Here is a 21,034-nt window from a genome sequence, read left to right as displayed (position 1 = left end):
TACAACCAGACGATGATTCTACCATTACCTTGGGTATCTATCTTAACCAATCAGACCGCTATCAATCTTTTAGGACTAGGTCACCATGTGCTTTAAACAATTTGCATGTGGAAACGTTTGCTGTGGGTGTTCCACACATGCTTTCCCCATGTAAGACTTTGACTGATCATTTCCAGAAGTAGAGAAGTGCTGAGCCGCCTCAACATCAGTGCTCTATAGGAATGGCATGAACTCTTTCGTCAAGTGGGCTATCCAGACAGTTACAACCATTTGTCTGGTTCTGGCTGCATGGAGCCTTTTACAGACCGGTATCTTTCAAAATGAACTTCAGAAAACCCACCATAAAACGATGGGCTTTCATCATGATGGTGCCTTGTATGAAGTAAGATCAACTGAATTGGGCGGACAACATGCGGCTACCATTACGAGAAGTAGGGTGAGTTGTGCCAATGTTAATTTCCCCGCTTACAATGGAGACCTAGGGCTGATGCTGGGACCAGCTACTTCGTACGGCATGGCCTCGCATTGGTGGCCTTGTTCCCGAACGAAATCAATCCTGGGGAAGAGTACGCGTCGTAGGCAATTGATAACATGGGGAAACATGGGTGGAGGCTGGGATTGTTTGGTGCAGCCCACCCCTTGTCACTGAAGCACAATCCTTGCATTGCGTGCGGGCGTTGCTCCAATCGGCTGTCCGCGTAACAAAAGTCGTGATGAGCGGCTACTACGTTAATTCGCGGCTCTGTAACGAATTCCAACTACACTCCAAGACTTCCATTCTTCCATCTCGAGCAATTCGGATGAAGAAACGGGGTAACAAACTTGAGTTTGATGAGGTGGGGAAGCGGTTAAAACGGTGTTGGTTGAACAGATGAACGAGCCACAGTTATGCGTTTGCCAAGAGGAAGCCAAGATAAACAGCCTCTTGGCAGACCCAACTAAACGTACGTTTCGGTCGAATTGATAATGACGGGAAATTCATATCTTTCCACCAACCACACGTCCGTAGAACTGGCCGACGGTCGCTCAAAACTGGCTCACCCCCGTGGCGGCTGAGTGCGTGGTATCCATAACCCCATGCCGAGCAAGCTTGAGTGATGCCGGATGAGCTTGACCCCTCGAACCGAGAACTCCTATCCCCTGCTTTGACCCTCTTTCCCCGCATGATATTTGCAAGGTATCCGTGAGGAGGCAAGAAAATCCATTTCGATTTGTACTGGTGCAGGTGTAGAAAACGTTGGCCGACCTCGTCTACATAGAGTCAAGGTTCACTTGTGGTCGGAAAAACTCATGTTCGGCGGAGACAATTTGGAGATGACTCCACAAGCCGAGCAACTCCAAGTTCTCGTTGATATTGCAGCGATGGCGGTGGGTGGTTTTCAGTTATTAGTGGTATAGATCTCTAGCCAAAGTTTCTCGATGCTACCCTCTCCTGTGCGCTTCACTCCATCCATTTCTTTCAGGGACCGGCGACAAAACACATTTCACCATGCAGCTACCGGTAACCCTTGCTGTCGCCGCTTTGGCATCGACTGTTGTCCAGGCACGAGACTTCATCCCTCGGCCTGACATTCAGCCTGGTCCCATTAAGCCTTACAAGGCTATCCCGAAGTCAACTCCTCGCACGAAGACTTGCTTTGTGAAGCCTAGCTGTACTAAGGGTCGCGATGATACCCCCAAGATCATGGCCGCCATGCATGAGTGCAACAACGGCGGTACCATCGTTCTAGACAGCGAATACAATGTCTGCTCGCCGATGGACCTTCGCTTCCTTAAGCACGTTGACATTGCCATCACTGGTACCATCAACTTCTGCGATGATGTCGATCATTGGCTGCCTCTGCTGTTCATGTATGACTACCAGTTCGCCGCCAGCCAGTGGGTTATTGGTGGCGAGGACGTCAACATTTACGGCGCCGGAGTCGGTACTTTGAATGGCAATGGTCAGAACTGGTACGACCGTTTCGACACGAACAGAACCTTGATCCGCCCTATTCTTCTTTTGACAGACGGTCTGCGCGGTGGCTCAATTACCGGTCTTAAGATGCGCAACTCTGCCAAGGTAAGCGCGCTTGCCAGTTTAGATCGGCAACTGACTAGGCTGCTCACTTTATATGTTCTTGGGCTAACTTTGAACTCAGTGGCACAACCTCATTATGAATTCCAGCGACGTTCTGATCTCAGATTTCGACATCTATTCCCGGTCTACCAGCAGTTACGAGGCAAAGAATCTAGATGGATGGGATACTTACATCTCAGACGTATAAGCCCCCTCGCCTTCATTAGAGGTATATCTACTAACATCTACTAGAATATCATCATCCAGAACTCCTGGGTTGAGCATGATGATGACTGCGTCTCATTTAAGCCCAACAGCACAAACATCATTATCCAGGGCCTCACATGCTTTGGGTCTCACGGTATTTCTGTTGGCTCCCTTGGCCAGTATCCTAAGAGCTTCGACATCGTAGAGAATGTGTACATCTACAACAACACTCTCAACGGCGCCGCTGATTCTGCTCGTATCAAGGTGTGGCCGGGTGCTGAAACCGACTTCCAGCCCGATCTGGCAGGCGGCGGTGGAGCTGGATACGTTCGCAACATCACCTACGACGGCTTCTATGGCACCAACAATGACAACGCCATCAAGATTGACCAGTGCTACGGAGAGAAGAACGCCACTCGCTGCGCCGAGTTCCCCTCCAAGATGAACATCTCCGACATTGTTTTCAAGAACTTTGCCATTACAACCAACTCAAAGAACGCCCCTCGTGCCGGTGACTTGATCTGCAGTGGCCCTGGCGTAAGTGAGCTCCGAAAAAAACATTGTGCTTCGGATGTGCTAACAGGTTCCATACAGACATGCAAGAACATCCGCGCGGACAACATCACTATTACTGTTCCAGGAACCCAAGAACAATACTGGGCCTGCAGATATGTAGACGAGTCGTTGTTGAACCTTGGTGGTCGGGGCTGCGTGCCCGCTTGAGACTAAATGTGGGCGAAACCAGCACAGAACGCTCAGAATGGGGAAAAGTGGTGTTGTTTTTGGAAGAACTAACTAACTGGCTAGAGGGCTGTGGAGGCTGGCTAAGACCAGTGGTGGCGGCCGTCAGCCCACGTGACGGGCCGGCGAGGCCTGCCACCCACACTAAATGACCTAGAGTAGTATTAATTAAAGGTTGTGTCAAGTATTTACACTGTGGTGACGGCTCCGGACTTGCAGGCCCACTTTGCCGACCTCCGGTCGCAAGGTCACGTGATAGACCCGCTCCTGCGACTGAAAGCACCGATGTTTACATAAGCAGGCAGAGCTCGGCCGCAGTTACCTAACGAGGAGGCTCCTGCTTTAGCCGGCAACCGTAACATGGCTCTAGTTATATAAGTGGATTCGGTATGTCATTGGTAAGGGCGGCCCTGTAAAATCGGGAAAACCCCTATGCTTTACGATTTCGGAGTTTGGGCACTCCCAAGGCGAAGACTCAATGCTGCAGTGCGGAGTTTCGTGGATAGGTTGTGTTTGTTTGACTAGCCTGCTGACGAGCGTAAGGACTCCGCCGATTGCTTTTGTCAAGGAAGTTTGCGCGGTTGGGTCAAGTCCTCACAGCGACGTATGCACTAGACGCGGTAACTTTAATAACCTTGCCATGCGAAAGTCCGCTGCGACCGATATTCCTGAAAAGGCTCTAGGCTAGAAGAGCCAATCAAATTGCAGTCCTTAGTTCAAGCCATAGAACTCAGCTGGCTCAATTCGAGGTGACCTGACTCAATCATTCCTTTGAGACCGGATAAATGTATAATCCCTGACCCGCGACTAACAATTATCATATAGTCTTCTTTCTAGCCAAGAATGGAATAGTTGAGGTGCAATAAGTCATACTCTATGAAAAAGCTAGTTCTTAATCTTCTATTCCTTGAATATGTAGCTACTTCTTATATTTTCTCCCTCCATATCGGTCGGTGTAGTACTAGAGGAGCCCAAATCGTCTGTATACCGCACATGTAAGTTACATCGGGGTGTCGGCTGTCTCGTCTAATAGCCCCTAGTAAACCTGTTCGAGCTGGGCAACAGCCCTTAATAAAGTCTGCCCTGACTATACCCTCCTTGTTACGAAACCACGTGGCAGAGGCGCGGCAGAGTAAGTTCGGAGGTCCGGAATTATTACGACAGCCTATGTTATCATAGCAGGCGCATAACATGAAAACAGATCAGACTTTAGATAACGGATTGCTGCTTCTGTCTCCGTGTTTTTGAGGTTAATTTCACTATTTGCTACATTTGATCATCTAGATGCTAAATTTCTCAATTTACTTTTGCTCGAAGAACATTTAAACACCACCAGGCAATTGCCTTGTGAATGTGTTCGTTTCGCGCGAATGGTCTGATGACCTATATCTTGAAGGCCTGGGTTAATCTGGAGACATGGAAGCCTGCAACTATCAAGTGCCAGAGACCGGCTGACGTTGAGTTAGATCTTGCAGCCCAAGGCGCCGCTTTCATGCCCGCTTCCGGCTCATAACCGTTTCCAATTAGGGAGAATACAAATCTGTCGAGAAAAGTACCATCTTGGCTGTAACGTGACAGCTCCTTAACCCAATGAAGCATCAACTTTTGCTGTCCGTTCCTAAACCGGCACACCACCCCGCATTCTTCCTCATGGTTCTTGCGGCTCTTCCAAATTTGATAGGAATTGCCGATTGGCCCCCCCGCATGTATTTGATTTGAGCCTATTGTGAGCTAGATGAAACGTCATCCCTCAACCAATAGGAACATGGGGGCTGAAATGCGGAATATGGCTATGTTAACTAGTTAGTGATTGTTGAGTTGAAGTGAGATGTTATACATATTATTGATTTTGTCTAGTCCGAAACGGCCGATGCCGCGTAAAGTTGAAATTGATAGTCTAGAGAGTACCAAACAGATATAAAATTGCGTCGCAGACTCAAATTCGAATTTTTAGTTTCCGTCTGATTACTTGGTTGTTTAGGCGCCTTGTCTTCCTCTGTTTGAGCTTATCATTCTCAGGCTTCTGGCTCGTGAGTCTCTGATTGAGAATCAACGCCACTATGTTTTCGCTCAAGAGCGCAACTCTGTATTGCTTGGCTACGGTCTCTCAACTCGTATCCGCCTGGCCCACGCAGCATCCCGAACATGTCAACATCCTCACTCGTGCTGAGCAGATTGCCTCGGAGTATGATTATGTCATTGTCGGTGGCGGCACATCAGGTTTGACAGTTGGAGATCGACTTACGGAAGATGGAAAATGTATGTTGTTCTCCAGCTTGCTCATGATTGACTTGCCTAACAAAAGATAGACACGGTATTAGTGGTTGAGTATGGCTTCTACGACAGCCAAACAGGCATGAATCCGAGGCGCATGTTCAACATCACATCCAAGCCGTGCCCAAACTTGAACAACAGAAGCTTTTCTGTTGGCATTGGATGTGTCGTAGGTGGCAGCTCCAGTGTCAACGGCCAAGTCTTCTTAAGAGGTACCAAAGATGAATACAACGCCTGGAAGGAACTCGGCGGGCCTGGGTCAACATGGGACTGGGACAACTTGTTGCCTTACTTCAAGAAGGTATTTTTTCCTTATAGTGCTTGGCGATGATATGCGACAGTCAGAGTTAACCAAGCACAGGGCATCACCCTCGCACCCCCTGATGCAAACCAGGCGCGAGAGTATAACATCACTTACGACATGAAGTACTGGGGCACCACGTCCAAGATCTACGGCGCCTTTGGAAAGGGTCCATTGACATCGATCATGAGTTCGTACACGTACACTACAACACCCTGGTAGCCACTGACCATCTAACAGAGACCCTTTACAATGCCATGGCCAAGATGCCAGGTATGACTATTCCCGTCGACAGCGGCGCTGGCGAGGCCGGTCTTTACTGGTACCCAATGTCCCAAGACCCGGTCCAATTCCAGCGCTCATACGCCCGAACTGGCCATTGGGATGGTCTCAACCGCGCAAATTATGAGATGATTGTAGGTGCAAGAGTCAATCGGATTCTCTTCGACGGCGACACCGCCACAGGTGTGCAATTCGTGTCACGTAACAACACCGGTGCCGCACCAGTTCAAGTCAGAGCACGCCGAGAGGTCATCCTTGCCGCTGGTTCGGTCCACACGCCACAGGTCCTTATGCTCAGCGGTATCGGCCCTCGCGCCCACCTTGACCAGGCTCGCATTCCCGTCAAGGTTGATCTCCCTGGAGTCGGATCCAACTTTCAAGATCACAGCTACATTCCCAGCATTTCATACCAGTGGGGCAGAGCGCCACCTAACACTGGCGGTGGCGGCTGGGGTGGCGGTGGCCCGCCGTCTCTTGCCTCCATGGTTGGATTGCCTGTTGTTAGCCCCGATAGGTACGACGCGTTGGCCAGGGCATACGAGGCCCAGGATCCCAAGTCTCATCTGCCGTCAAGCTACACAGCGGAGCAGATTGAAGGGTACAAGCAGCAGCAGAAGGTGTACGGCAGACTCATGCGTTCCAAGAACACCGTGTTCTCCGAGATGATGATGTACGGCCCTGGAGGCTCTGTTCAGAACCTTCATCCCATGTCCCGCGGCAACATTCTGCTCAACACGGGCCAGCCCGAGAGTGAGATGTTTGTGGACTACCGCGCTGCCTCCAACACCATCGATCTCGACGTCATGGCAGAGATCATCAAGTTCATGCGCCGATTTATGACCACCGGCGATCTTGCGCAATACCAGGCCCGCGAGACATCTCCTGGTACTGGTGTCTCGACTGATGCTCAACTTGTCAACTGGGCGAAGGGTCAGATTATTCCTTCTGTGTTCCACCCCGTGGGCACAACTGCTAAAATGCCCCGGGAGTGGGGTGGTGTCCTTGATGAGAACCTGCTGGTTTACGGTGTCAAGAAGCTTAGAGTCATCGATGCTTCGATGATGCCTACAACTGTTGGTGCCACAACCTCCATGACCGTCTACGCCGTGGCCGAAAAAGTAAGTCAAACCTACTAAATGCATATTTTTCGTTGTGAGGTGACTGACAGCGTTCAAGGCCGCCGATATGATCAAGGCTCAAACCCAATAGGCGGTGTAAGTGGCTGCTTTGAGCGGGAACGGTACATGTAGGAACATGAATACGGGGGCTTCGAATAACAAACAGCTTATTTTTACGTACATACTGTATACTGTACCAATCAACATTCGTTCTCACAGAGGCAAAGTGATTTTCCATGCCGATATGTATTCTATAACCAGTAAACAAACAGTCCGGCCTCAATGATGATAGCGCTAGGGGCTTTGGAGATTGGCGAGAGTGAGCCGATTGAGCTTGTAATCTAGTGCACGAGCACACAATATGTACACATCCAGCGTCAACAGTTGCAGCCAGAAATGCTAGTAGTACACGACATCCTAGAGTTCCTCAGAAAAATAACCTGCCGTCGTTAGCCTTTTACTTGTATGAGTGGCCTTGAGCCTCGTACCATCTTGTGATCCACTCTGATCTTGCGTCTCTTCCCATTCCTTCATCCAGGCCTTGACGAACTCGACTTCTTGCGCTTGTACCTCCTTGATGGAATCGGGTGGAAAGTCAACCGTAACATCCTCATCCTTTACGCTATTCTCGTCCCAGTGATGGACGCCTAGCGGAATAAGGAGGAAGGGTTCGCTGGTTGTCGACTTGCGGTCCAGGCCGATTTTGTGGGGTGTAGCCGCCCTCCACGGGTCAGCTTCTCCGTCAACAATAGCGACACGGGGATAGCTAAAGTTGAAGCCGCCATGCTTGTTAATGGCATCGACATTCGGGGGCGTGGTGATGTTGAACGCCTTGCGGCAGTATATCGAGCTGTACTCTACATCGATAACACGGGAGATGAGCGGCAGTTGGTCTTGAGGGACACCAGAACCAGTCTGGAAGTACCCCCACCTTTGTGGCTCTTTGTTAGCAACGGACTATATCTGCAACGAACTTGGAACACTCACTCTGTGCAGACCTGGTATATCCAGCTACGGCCAGAGCCTTGGTGAAGAGAAGTGTTGTTATAATTAGCCTCGTTTTGGCTAGAGTAACAGCGAGCCAGATCGCCGTCGCGGCAGCCTTGTTTTACATAGTTCTTCACATAACCTACGTAGTTCAAGAACCGGTTTACCAGCTTCTTATCTGAACCGCTGACTGAGAGCAGTTTCTCGACAGTCGGCCTAAGATGACGGGTGCTGCCGAAGAGCACACTGTCTGATGAGACAGTCGCGCAATAGGTTCCGAAAGTCGTGCTATCCAGAGCAGGGTCCCAATTTGTCGATTGCAATCCCGTGATGCCGTAACTGAGCGTGTTGGCAAAGTCATCATCTCGGAGAGCACTGAGGCCGAACAACGCCTTGAGTTCATTTACGTGGTCATCCGTACTGTCCTTGCCCTTACCGAGGAGAATGTTGTCGACGACCTGTGTGAGCTTCTGAGTCGCCTCAGCACAATCGCCTGGGGCGAACAAGCGGGCACCCTCGTAGTACTCCCAGTAATCAACTATGGCCGCCGTGACGCCAGATGAAGAGATTCCACCCCAGAAGACTTCCGGGTAGAGCTTTCGCAGGAAAGCAGCGAATGCGCCGGCGTAGGAGCCGCCATAGGCGATGTAGGGGGTTCCCGGCGCCGTCAAATTCAAGTCCTCATGTCCGGGGAAGCTGATGTGCTTCGCAAAGTAAGCGGTGTCGGCAAGAGCCTGGTCGGTGCTCAAGAAGCGTAGGTTTTCGGTGCTGAGGTCGGGAACAGGGAAACTCTTGCCATAGTATCGATGCTCCAGGACGACTCCGACGCCGCCGGTGGCTTTGGTGAGGATGGAAAGGATGCCGTGGTCAAGGAACGGGAGGCGCTCTTTAGCGTCCGTCTCTCCAGCAGCAAGAATAATGACCGGGCCTCCCTTGCGATAATGTTTCGCATCAAACCAGTAGCGGAGGTTGAAATGCTCATCAGAGTGCGGCTCATACCGCGAATCATTGTGGAAGTGGTCAATGGGGACGGACAAGTTGTATTCGGGGTACTCCGCGAGGGCAGAGATAGGCTCCGACAATGATTGAGCGGTCAATTGATGAAGCGTATTCCAGCCCTCGATGTTGGCAACATGCTGAGGACGCAGTCCCTGAACGGTCCGGGACGCGCCCAGGAGAAAGAAAGCTCCGAACTTCCAATACGCCATGCCGCCGGCTTGTAAAGTAATGGGGAAACCAATGATGTCCGGCCCACGGGGATGGAGGTCGGTGTTTGTTTTTGTGACTAAAATTACGGACCAGAAGTGATTGGGTGCGGGGTTAAGTACTTTGTACTTCGATGACGATATGATCCTTCGCGTGGGTGCTTATCTTGCACTAACAGCGTTTCTATTGTTCCAAAGTCTCAGGTATACTCGGTACATATGTAACTTTGGTAGAAGGGGGATGAAAAATACATTTGAACTCGGTCCAGAGACCTCAAGAGTAATGTAAAGATTTTTTACTGCCATTGTTATTCCTAAAAGGTTATTTAGACTAGGGTTGATAACACCTAGGTTGGTAATCGGCTTCATACAAACTGCTAAAATTTCATCCGAGAGCCAAAGGATCTCGCGTGGAACTGGTAGGCTGCCGATAACGCCTAGGTATCGCACTTACAGGATCCTGGTCGCAGCACGCGTCCAGGTTCATAACGATGGCTCCTTGCACATGAGGTCAACGGGATCTCGAGGGTGGTGTCCCTTTTGGGTTGTTCTAGGGTCTCATTTGGTTCAAAACTTGCGAGGCCTCTGAGTAGAACACAACTGAGGGTGCAAGTGGCGTCAGGCGACCATCCTGATGTCCTTTTTGGGGTGTGAAGGCAACCAGCTGTACTAATGTAGGCGCAGTATGCAGGCTGTGCCCGCAGAAGCAGAACCCTTTAAAACCAATAGTTCCCTAGCTGAAATCAATTGATCAACCATGAGAGATTTTGGGCATTTCTTCCTCTCCAGCTTCCAAATCCATCTGCGATGCCTTTACGATGAGCAGTGGGCAATCGTTGCAGTCGCCCGGCAATCATCTGGCCAGGCGATTTAACAGTCCTGGGCCTCCTGACAGCGATGAAGAGGTGCTTGAACAAGCCTTGGCCACATTTCAAGCGGCACTCACCGATGATGAGCGAACAAAACTTCAACAGACGAAGGGCAGCCCTTGCGATGCCGGGTCAATCATTCAATTCACACACGCCTTAGACAGCCAGGATCCGGCCCGACGAGGGAAAAGCATGGCTACCAATCTGTATTCACTTTTTCAAAGTGTCCAGCAATTTTACCAAATAGTCGACACCTATGTATCGTCCCATCCCGAGATTGCTGCTCTCGTATGGGGATCGGTGAAGCTGACGTTTATGGTTCGCAATCCTACTGGCTTCAATCGGCATAGGGCCTATAGCATTTGACGGTAACTGACACTTGTAGGTCTTGGGAAACTTCACGTCGTATTTTGAAAAGTTCTCTGAGCTTCTCCGAGGTTTTGGCCAGCTCGTTCCACGTTTTGCCGAGTATCAATCTCTTTTCCCCGATTCGGTTCGACTTAGGAGTGCCACCTACAAATATCAGGCTGCGGTGATTAAATGCTGTTCGCATATTCTCATTGCTACCCGACGTCCATGTATGTTGAATTCTCTTCCGATGCAAAATCGATTTGTAGCTTAAATCTAAGGCAGGGAAAAAGCAATTGCTAGTGGTTTTATCACAATCATTTCAGTCGGAAATGCGGCCATTCATCGACGATATTCGTCTTAAAGCAAAGGACGTCAAGGGTGAGATCGCGCTGGCAAAAGCTCAGGCCGATCATCAAGAACAGGTATCACAGGCCGAGGAACGTCGGCAGGCAGGCAAGACTCGAAAGGAACTTGGTAAATGGTTTTCACAGTCTGGACAGGAAATGCAAGGGCTGCGACGAGAGGAGCTGATGAGAGCTACGGGTAAGATCTTTGATCGCGCAAGGAAAACCCACAGGGGCATATCTGACTATTCGCTAAACAGAACGCAAATGGGATGCCCTTCTGGAAAAGCTGTCTGCTTATGACCATGCTGCGGCTTTCAAGAGAGCACGTTCCAAACGGCACAACGGGACAGCTGAATGGATATTTAATGCAAGTGATTTTAAGGCTTGGTATAATGATACTAAATCAGCCGTACTACATATAGTGGGCAAGAGTAAGTCGGTCCAATCCTTCTCTGATTAAAGGTTTATGCACCGTGCTAATGTATGTCAGTTGGATGTGGCAAGACTGTTCTCACGTAAGTCTATAGGGCACATATATCCTTACAACTTGACCATTACTTACGCTTCACCAAGTGCAAATGTAGTCGACTATCTCATTAAACATAGGCAACAACAAAGCCAGGCCGTTGCATTCTTCTTCGTCTGCTTCGACGACCAGACAAGCCAAGAGTCTGAGCAAGTGCTACGGTCAATCATACGACAAGTTCTCAATCATGGATCTTGCAATGACAAGTATCTCGGCATATTAGAGAAGTCAAAAGACCAGTTCTTCAGTAAAGAATCTCTATTACAGCTTTGGAACGAAATAGTCCAACCTTTTGATGACTTTTTCTTAGTCTTGGATGGGTTTGATGAGTGTTCGTCGGCAGAACGCAAGAACATATTGGATAGTGTATCGAAGCTTTGCCAGGCATGTGATAAAACCACCAGGTTGAAAGCTCTGATTTCGTCAAGGGGCAGTGTCACAGAAGAGATCGACCGGATCGACTTGCCACTTTTCCGATTAACTGTTGATGCCAGCAACATTAACGACGACCTGGCAAGATACGCCAAGGAGATTTTGGACGATAAGATCTTTACGGGAGAGTTCGTCGTTCAAGATCAGCTTCTGACTGCCGAGATTCTTGATGCTATCAGCCTCGGTGGGGAGGGAATGTAAGCTTCGTCATCCCTTACTGAACCTTTTTAGGTCAACTTATCATGTTTCTAACTTGCTCAGGTTCCTTTGGGTTTTTCTGGCCCTCGAGGATATTTGCTCGCGGGTTACTGACCCGGAAATACGAAAAGTCCTTCTCAACATACCTAGGAAGCTTTCCGATACATTCAACAGGGCTCTCCAACGCATTATGAAGAATGGGAAAACCGACATAGCCAAAGAAATTTTCAACTGGACTGCTACTGTTCGCTCACCTCTAACATTGTATCAGCTTCAGGAAGCGCTAGCCGTTGAGATCGGTCAAACCTACTCACAGCCGGAACGCTACCTCAACGGGATTGAGCGACTCACATCCTGGTGTGAGAACATGGTCCATGTCGAAGAAACCGATGAGACGGTACACTTTATTCATCACTCAATTCAAAAATATCTCTTTGATATCTCTGACACTTCATTGAGGTGTTTCCAAGTTGATCCAGAGGATGGGGACCACCTCGTTGGGGAAATTTGTCTCACGTATCTCGACTTCAACGATTTCAAAAAGACATTGGTGGAAGTAGTCAGTGTTGAGAAACCATCGGTGGGTATAGCAGACCAAACGGCGCGAAATACGTTGAACGGAACAACCAGGGGAAAGATGGCGCGGTTGGCCCAGGAGGGGTTTCGAAAGTCAAAGCCGCACGCAATCACCTACACAACAGATGAGAAACCCCAGCCTGACTCTACATTTACCCTCGAACACCCGTTCTTCCAATACGCCATACATCAATGGCTCACGCATACGAAACATTTCAATTCCGCAAAGTCAAAAACCTGGAATTTGTGGAAAGACATGATCAGGAGCGAGTATGCACCTTGGATGGACCCGAACTGGCAGCCGCCAGGTGTCTTTGGCGTGACTCTCATCAGACATGTTCTCTACAGCGATCAGTTGTGCACAGCATGGGTCAGAGCACAGAGCCTCATTTTGCACAAAGCTGTTGCATTTGCGAATTCCATGGAGCATCAGAAACTCATTGAGCAGTTCTTTTCAATGTTTCAGGAGCGCAAAATCAAACTCAACTTGAATGCTCTTGGAGTACTCATTCAAGACGGAGAAAAACTTCTGATATTATCAGAGGATTTCCCTTTGAACTCTCATCACTTGTATGTTTCTCATAAGAATTTGGTCGCCATGTTCACCAGGTACATTGCTTCCGGTGGCACAACATGGCCTGAATATGGCGAGCCTTGGTACACACATTCCAAGTGCGATAATTTGAACGGGATACATCAAGACATTTGCAGGATGCTCAAAGACCGTCGGAACTTGGGCATAGTTACAGTCGGCAAGCCATGGCTACAGACGTTCGCAAAAGTTTCAATCTCAGACCCGAACCAAGATCTCCTCGGCTACATCACCCAGGCATTCAAATCCTTGACTCCAGAATGCTTTTTCGACGCCAGAACCCGCCTAAAGAAGACAATCGTCAACCTCGTCCTCGAACGGGGCGGCGACTGGTCAAGAAAAATAGCAACTTGGATGTTGCACACGTATCCAACCTCCATTCTCAAACGGGACAGTTTGCGATATGCGCTCAAAACTAAAGATGCAAACACGGTAGAGTTCTTGTTGCAATCAGGGCAAGAATATTGGACAAGAAGCTGGCAAATCGATCAAAAAACGATAAAACGTGCAATCAAATACACAGATATGTCCAACACACTTACAAAACAATTCGTCAGGAATTGTATTCCAGTCGCAATTATCAAAGCACGAGAAGAGCGAGGTTTGAGGCACAAGAGGAGGAGTAAGCAAGAGCTGGAGTTTCTAGGCGTACATGCATCTGTTGCTTCAGATGAATGTCCGAGAAGTGACGAGGAGATCAACGCAGAAATGGAAGTCCGCAAGCAGGTCCTTGGCATTGCCGTCGATGAAGATTGTTGGGATGTTGCTCTTGCTCTGCACGAACTTGGAGCCCGTCTAGGGAATCCAAAAGATGCGCAACTTCGGCCCAACGAAACTGTAGAACGAGATGCTTATGATGCTATTTTGGATTGCATTGCTACCAGACAAGACGGCTGTTCTTTAAAGCTGCAGCATAGGTGGAGATCGTACTTGGTCTGTTGTGACAGGCACACCAGGCCTCTACGTAGTAGGCTCTTACTAGGAAAGACTGACGAGGAAATACGATACCTAAATCACATATCATTAGATATTTTGAGTTCATGGGAGTCTTCTGGTTCTGAGGACGACTAAATTTAGCTAATCAATGAAAATCAATTGTTGGAATAGCCGGAACTCCGGGTTGAAGTGGCTGCCGGCACCGGGGCTGCCTACGTGACGGGCAGTCCAACAGACGGCTGCAAGTTCCACGATCACTTCAACCAACACTCCTACTGGAATTTCTTCCATAGACATAGTCACAAGACAATACACCAGTTTTCCCGTCAGTTTATCCCTGTGATACCGACATAAATGAAAGAGATTACCTGAGTAAAATGAGACGCCGAAAGTGGAACGTGTTAAACTCGGCCTGATGGCATAAAGGACTTCGATTACGAATTGACGATTACCAGTGAGCACTATTTTCTAGGGGCGGGAATAAAGCTGACAGTTTAGGGATGTTCAAAAAGCAACGCCAACGCCAGAGAGCACAGACGATGCCGTGGAGAAGTTGTCATTTGCCCCAAGGTTTCCTGCACCGTCGAGAAAGTTCATATTAGATGGAACGCAATGCGGAGTAAAATAAATGCATAAGTCCATTCCTCATCGTTACTTAGCACCTCCTTCGTTCATTTCTGGCACCAACAAGTACACGTTCACGGGTAAACACCAAAGTTTCAAGCAAGTCAATGGGCTCCTTTTTGATTAGTTGTACACTACCTAACGCCAAGTGGAATTCCATGTGTGGCCATCTTTTACTACGCCCCTGCTGATATGAAATCTCTTACCTGGCTTAATTACCTTTTTTCCTCCTCGATGAAAGATATTGTGTGATGTTGATCACGTATGCTGCGTCTTAAGCCGACTAGACCATGATAATGCCATCCTACATCTTGACGCGGAATAAGTATCGAAGGCGGATTTGAGCGACATCATAAACGATAAACTCGTTGTAGTAGAGGCTTGCGTTTTTAACACCCGTATCACCTGGGGTAACGCTTGTGTCGGGCTGGAGAAATTGGTTAGCAAATGTATTTTGATTAGACTGAACAATACGGCCGAATTAGCAGTATAGTGGTGTAAATGCTTACCATTTGGATGCCCTTGAGCGACGGATTAACACAGCTTGCATCCATCCATTTGCTGGGTCCTGTTCTACCCTGTCCCCAGGTTGATAGCATGCCGTTGGCTTTGGCAGTATCGCCCGCATTGTAGCTTGACTGGATGAGTTTTTGGATTGGGTCGCCAAGTTCAGCTTCGCAGAGCAGCAAAAGGGCTTCACCGCCAGAGTTGTACGAGGCGCAGTAGCCGGCAGACTTGGTTGACATGTCTGCGAGGTAAATACCCTTTCCGAACATGTATCCACTGACTGGGGCTTCAGGAGGGGCAATTCGGAGACCCTGGCTAAGGATACCACCAAAGTTTGTAACTCGAGAGCCGTGCCAGAGTAGTCGTCGATCGGTCTTGGTGTTCCTAACATTGGCCGCCTTGAAGCGATCCAGCTCACCGTTTCTCTCGATACGGAAGATCTCTTGCACCGTGTAGTTGACACCGTGGGTTGAACCCTTCGATCCATTCAAGTAGTCCGAGAGCAAGGTGAACTCTTCACTCTTGTGGTCAAGAGCAGTCATCTCGTCCATTCCAAGGCTTTGGAATTGTTTGTCGGCAGGGTGAACGTCGACAGCTTTGCGGTCAGCCTTCATAAGGTCGGACGCAACCTTCATGTCTGACAAACTGTCAAGCAGGTCAAGCTCCTTCTTGAGGGTAGCTGGAGTGCTGATGATGGGTGGGCGCGTTCGACCGAAGTCATGCGGAATCAAGGTGTAGTACAAGTTGGACAAATGCTCATTTGCCTCTACAGGGGTCATGGAGTACTTGGAGCTCGCAAGAGTGCGGTCGGAGAAAAGGGCGCTCAAATCTTTGAGTGCCTGGAAACCGCGAACAATGGTGTTCTTGCTGAGCTTACCCAAGGGCAGCTTATTGGCGTCGTAGTTCATGGACGACATGGCTTGCGCAAAGTAACCCGGGTTGAAGATAAGGCCCATCAGCTCTTCGACCGGTTTCTCAAGGGTGCATGCGACAGACACCTTGTCCTCCTCGGGCTCTTCTTCCTTGGTCTTCACATCGCCGGCTGTATCATCATCGTCGTCCGAATCAGGCTCGTAGCTGCGCTCAATGAAAGCATACTTTTTGGGCTTGGGATCCTTTCCGCGGTCAGCCCAGGACAGTCCACTCTTGTCCTTGAACTTCTTGTCAAACTGCTTGAGAGCTTCAGACAGTTCGCCGTCGCCGAGGACCGCGTTGGCGCCTGCCTCGCCAACTCTACCCCAGCGAGTCCAGACTTTGTAAGTAGGTCCATTTTTGGAGCCATTTTGGATGAGCTTGTAGGGTCAGCTTCTATCACCATGAGATCTACTGGAGCAACCGGGGAAATATAGTAACATACCTGAATGCGATAAAACTTGTTGTTGTTGTTGGATGCGTTGGTCTGGTTGAGAGATGCATCATAGATAACGCCGTCAGGGGCAATGTAAACAACACCGGGGATGGAACATCCCTCATCGAGGGGAATGGAGATGCTCAAAGTCTTAGCGACTTGACCTTCAGCGAGGGGTTGCTTCTTTGGAGCCTGACTGTCGGCAGTGGCTTCTTTTTTCACGTCGGTCTTGATATCGGCATCATCATCCTTCTTTACGTCGGTCTTAGCATCAGCATCGTCAGAGGGCGCGGCAGAAGCCACGCGTTTTCCCTTGGTGCCATTGGCGGCTTTCTTCTTCTTTGGCTCGGGTGGCGCATCACTTTCATTGTCGGATTGCGCAGCGTCCTTGGTGCGCTTTTTGCGCGATCCGTTGGCCTTGGTTGCGGCAGCGGGCTGCGACTGAGACGCGCCCTGCTGGGAGGCATTGGCCTGAGAAGAAGCTCCGTTCTGGCTGGATCCGTTGGGTGCTGCGACAGGGGTCTTTTGCCGGGATGTTTTCTTTGGTTGTGACTTCGATTGGCTGCCAACGGCGAAGTCGTCCTCGGAGACCTTGGAGCCCTTGGACTCGCATTCCTGGGCCCACTCCAAGCTGACAATAGGGAGGTTGTTATTCTGGGCGGCCGCGACCTTTGTGGTGGCCGCGTCAAAGTCTTCCTGAGTCGTGATGAGATGCGTCGTCTTCTTGGTGACGGACTTTGAGATGCTGGCACCAAGGGAGTTGAGAAGTGACTCAATCTCAGCGTGTTTCTTGTCAAAGGTGCCGCTGATGGCAATGACGGCTCCGTCTAGCGGTTGAGCCGCAGGGGCTGCTGGAGCAGCTGGAGCAGCAGCGGCAGCAGCAGCAGTTCTGCCCGATCTCCTAGGGGGCATTGTGGGCTACTTAGTGGAGGTACTTGGGGGAAGGGACGAACAAGACAAGGGTGGTCCTTGTGATGTGACCTGATCAAGTGACTCCAATTGATGGCAGTAAGGTAGGGAAAAGGTGAGATGAGATGGGAATTAGAAGTGAGACTCGAAGATGAAAAAGAAGAAGTGAGGGCTCGACGTGATTTATTTTATTTTCATTTTGGGAAAGAGCTCAGCTCAGCCCATACCAACAAGCTGGAAGGTGCCAGGGAGGGGAAAGCGCGCCCCAGATGCAGTGCACGCTTTCAGCACCTACTAGGACATCCAACATGGGCACAGCAGGCACCAACGCCGCTGGTGCCTGGCGCACGTGCCTCATACAACCTCCCAAGACGTCGCGTGTTCACGTGTGAGGGGGGCGACCCCCTTCCTGCCTAGACATCTGGGCTTTTGAAATTGGACCAAGGTAATGTTAAAGGAGGTCATAATGAATGACTACATGATGGCTTCACTTTTCTGCAACTTTCAGCCTCCTCTTTTACATCAATGCTTCTTACTAGGAGCTTGCTGCCTAACCGGTGCGCTGAGTACCCTGCATGGTGGACTTAACCTCATTATCCCATCTCCAATGAAGTATCTTGATGCCATGGCGAGAGCTTGTTTGCCCTCGCTGGACACCTCTTTTGTCTCATGACTTGGTAGGTATAAGACAGGTTTGCCAATTCTATCACACAAACCATTGCATTGGTTATTCGTAGACTTCATCTTCACATGGCGTTCCGTGGCGTTTTCGGGCATCTTATTCTATTATTGTGTCTTAAAACATCATGGCCGGATCAAAGCCATACGTCTCAATCATCAACATATCTTCAATCTCCTCGAATGCGTCTACCAGGTCATCAGGATAATAACCATTCATCATCATGAACTCGTCTAAATATGGAAAAGAGCCGTCAGCATTATGCTCAATTATTCGTCATCCTCTCCATCTTCATCTTCCTCTTCATCTTCTGGTGACAGAGTGTTAGAGCGGAAGGGCCGGGTGTGTGATTTATAGTATTCAAAGGGTAGAACTTACCATCCATCATTTCTTCGTCCAGGTCAGTATCCTCCTCGTCGTCGTCGTCACCACCGCCGTCGCCCGTGTACCTTGGGGCTGGCAGTTCTTCCACCTTGACCCGCGCAGCCAGTTCTTCAACGTAGTGTTTCCAGTCAATACCTGTGTACTCTTGCATTGTCAACTTCTCATCGGTGGGCCCGTCCTTTTCGTGGAACCAAACATGAAGGTTCCGCCCATAGGCTGGACCACATCGCTGACTGGGTAGGCCGATCTTTATGTGCTCTAAATCTAGCCCAGGAATTTCGCGCATGGACTTGAGCATCTTCGCCCACATGTTGACCTTGTGTTGTCCGTCGCCTTGTTGGTTGTAGCCTCCCTGGTTGTTGCCTGTCTGGTTGACAAGTGTGACCCTGTACAGCTCCAACTTCTTGAGGGTCGTCGCGAATTTGCGAATGATCTGTACAAGACGCTTCGGGCCCATATCACAAAAGCCCAAGTTGAGCTCTTCAAGATGGGGAAATGCTGCGGGGGGCGGGGGAGCAAGCAAGGCAGTATCCGCAGGAGGTGTTAAAGGATCCTTGGGGACAGGGCTCGCCAACCACTCGAGAAGTTGATCGGAATTGGGACCTGGGTTGAAAAAATTGATGCGGATATGCTTTACATTGGGCAAATAGCCCAGAAACTGACGTAGGAGATAGTCGAATCGGCCGGCGTCTCTCTCTGTCGGCTTGCCAGGGACCGATGTTGCTCGCATAGGTCCTCCCCCCACATTGGCGACCAGTATAAGGGTCTCGATACCTTCAAGAACGGGAACAACCTTGGGCTTAAGGTATTTGGTAAAAAGGTTGAATGCATTATCGTTGGGGACACGCTGCTGTCTGCGCAGCATTTCGAATACTTTGGGTCTGGCGCCAGCGTTGCCAAGTGCAGTGAAAAGAGTAATCATAACTTTGTTGATGTAGTCCTGCAACGCGGGGCTGAAACCTGCAGTAGAACGGAGGAGATCGACACCTGTTTCTTTAAAGATGGTGGTCGCTCCATAACTTGCCCAAGAAGCGCCATTGCCGTCACGCTTGGCGCGCTCCCGAGAGTTGTAGTCTCGAATGCCCACGGTCTTGAGGCTTTTCAGGTTCTGGAAAGCTTCAGTGAGCATGGCGACATCCTGTCCGCTGGCAACAAAAGAACGCTGATCAGCCAAAGCGTCGGCGTAAGCGTTCTGGCGGGCAGGCTTGTCATGGGGAAAGAAAGTCTCGTCGAAGTAGTTGAGGCCGATGATGACATGGTCGAGACAGTCGCTCAGTCGTGACTTGCTGATATCAACGAGGGCTTGCAAGCTGAATTCAGTAAGCATGAACTGGCGTTTGGTGAAGAACTCCTTCATGAAGGTATTAAAGAGTGATTTCTCAATGGATCTGCAAGTCAAGCGCAAGCTGCCTAGTTCCGGGGTTGTAAGGTGGGAGGATATACGAAGAAGGACTTCAAGTGGTACTTTATTGAATGGCGAAGCCGTCTGAGAGTTTGTTGAGGCAACCATCGTCGGCAGAGATGGCTTAGTCGGAGGTGGTGTATGTTGTGACATGTTTTCAGTGTGAAGTTTGATGTCCTCTTTGAAGAAGATGATTCCGGTTAACAAGGGCCGGCGCGAGGTATAGAACACAGGATCGCCGCGACGAAGTTCGTAATAGATGTAGGATCGATGCAGTTACGCAGGTACTAATGACTGCTGTCTGCTCACAATGAACGAGAGGAAGTGGAAGGAAAGAAAATCATAAGAAGAGTGATGATGCTTCGTGACCAAAGGACCTTAATGTACCTTAGGTACGTCGTTGGAAAGTTTAGGCAGGCAACGTCGAAGCGGGGACGTCAATGAGGCAGGCAATGGGTCCTGCGGCGATGGGAGTCGTGACAAAGGCTGCCAATTCACTTTGATGGCTGGGATTGATGTGCGGTTGAACAGTGCCGTGGTTTACTTCAGCCTCGCCACATCCAATCGTTGTGCCGTCACGGGCTTTGGCCTGTTCCTGCCTGGAGACGTTCTAAACGGTGAGGGAAGCTGACTGTGGTATGGGCAGGTACACCGACTGGGAGGAAGGTACCGTCGCGATGATCTTCGTCTTCGATGCTGATTGGCTCGTAGACTCTGTCGGTCCGAGCTCTGAAGAGGCAATAGCGCTAAAAAGGGCTGTAGCTGTCCGCTGAACATTGGTTCAGTTGGCACCTGGCAGCTGGATGGAAGGAGCTTGGACCACTGGCTGAGACCTTTGTCGTCATTGCCTTTCAGCTGCCAGTTTCCTGCCCCCGCAGGTGGGTGACTGAAAACACATGAAAAGTGCTAGATCAAAAGTCTGTTTACATGAACCAAAACACTACCAAATCTACCAAGGCCACAATTGCAATTGGGGCATTCTTTTGAAGTTTAAATATCGAACAACGAATTCAAATAATACTCTGAGAATCTTCCCTTCAAATTGCATCTAACAATTGTATTCCTGGAAACTGTGCAGTGGGAAATGAGAGTTTTAGGGGAACCATTGTGTGGCGTTTTGCTGTAAACATACTTTTGGCCTATAACTCCGAGTTGTACGTAGTACAGCCACAGCCATGTT

The 21,034-nt window shown here is 49.6% G+C and overlaps 6 protein-coding genes across 6 annotated transcripts; 3 read left to right on the top strand and 3 right to left on the bottom strand.

The window, feature by feature from the left end:
- Nucleotides 1-1,489: 1,489 nt before the first annotated feature.
- Nucleotides 1,490-2,989, top strand: CTRU02_201162 (exopolygalacturonase X; the record flags this gene model as incomplete). The annotated part of the gene is made up of 4 exons (XM_070203806.1): nucleotides 1,490-2,062; nucleotides 2,142-2,261; nucleotides 2,312-2,331; nucleotides 2,368-2,989. The coding sequence occupies 4 exons, from the start codon at nucleotides 1,490-1,492 to the stop codon at nucleotides 2,987-2,989; spliced, it is 1,335 nt and encodes a 444-aa protein (XP_070062388.1).
- A 2,078-nt stretch (nucleotides 2,990-5,067) lies between these two features.
- On the top strand, nucleotides 5,068-7,073 carry CTRU02_201161 (glucose oxidase; the record flags this gene model as incomplete). Its single annotated transcript, XM_036726188.1, has 5 exons — nucleotides 5,068-5,266; nucleotides 5,317-5,582; nucleotides 5,643-5,772; nucleotides 5,823-6,982; nucleotides 7,041-7,073. 5 exons carry the CDS (start codon nucleotides 5,068-5,070, stop codon nucleotides 7,071-7,073), a joined length of 1,788 nt encoding a protein of 595 aa, XP_036581870.1.
- Nucleotides 7,074-7,399: 326 nt separating this feature from the next.
- CTRU02_201160 (extracelular serine carboxypeptidase) lies at nucleotides 7,400-9,177 on the bottom strand (the record flags this gene model as incomplete). The annotated part of the gene is made up of 2 exons (XM_070203805.1): nucleotides 7,400-7,913; nucleotides 7,970-9,177. 2 exons carry the CDS (start codon nucleotides 9,175-9,177, stop codon nucleotides 7,400-7,402), a joined length of 1,722 nt encoding a protein of 573 aa, XP_070062387.1.
- An 815-nt stretch (nucleotides 9,178-9,992) lies between these two features.
- Nucleotides 9,993-14,355, top strand: CTRU02_201159 (nacht domain protein; the record flags this gene model as incomplete). Its single annotated transcript, XM_036726186.2, has 8 exons — nucleotides 9,993-10,361; nucleotides 10,429-10,621; nucleotides 10,677-10,937; nucleotides 10,999-11,172; nucleotides 11,232-11,256; nucleotides 11,315-11,896; nucleotides 11,961-13,998; nucleotides 14,173-14,355. The coding sequence occupies 8 exons, from the start codon at nucleotides 9,993-9,995 to the stop codon at nucleotides 14,353-14,355; spliced, it is 3,825 nt and encodes a 1,274-aa protein (XP_036581868.2).
- A 574-nt stretch (nucleotides 14,356-14,929) lies between these two features.
- On the bottom strand, nucleotides 14,930-17,392 carry CTRU02_201158 (PARP-like domain-containing protein; the record flags this gene model as incomplete). The annotated part of the gene is made up of 3 exons (XM_036726185.1): nucleotides 14,930-15,052; nucleotides 15,135-16,424; nucleotides 16,490-17,392. The coding sequence occupies 3 exons, from the start codon at nucleotides 17,390-17,392 to the stop codon at nucleotides 14,930-14,932; spliced, it is 2,316 nt and encodes a 771-aa protein (XP_036581867.1).
- A 945-nt stretch (nucleotides 17,393-18,337) lies between these two features.
- CTRU02_201157 (F-box domain-containing protein) lies at nucleotides 18,338-20,007 on the bottom strand (the record flags this gene model as incomplete). Its single annotated transcript, XM_036726184.1, has 2 exons — nucleotides 18,338-18,378; nucleotides 18,447-20,007. 2 exons carry the CDS (start codon nucleotides 20,005-20,007, stop codon nucleotides 18,338-18,340), a joined length of 1,602 nt encoding a protein of 533 aa, XP_036581866.1.
- Between the last annotated feature and the right edge of the window lie 1,027 nt (nucleotides 20,008-21,034).

This window comes from Colletotrichum truncatum (assembly GCF_014235925.2).
Source record: "Colletotrichum truncatum strain CMES1059 chromosome Unknown Contig_0001, whole genome shotgun sequence".
Lineage (NCBI taxonomy): Eukaryota > Fungi > Ascomycota > Sordariomycetes > Glomerellales > Glomerellaceae > Colletotrichum > Colletotrichum truncatum.
Note: the sequence above shows the minus strand (reverse complement) of the source record. Positions and strands in the feature narration are given on the sequence as shown.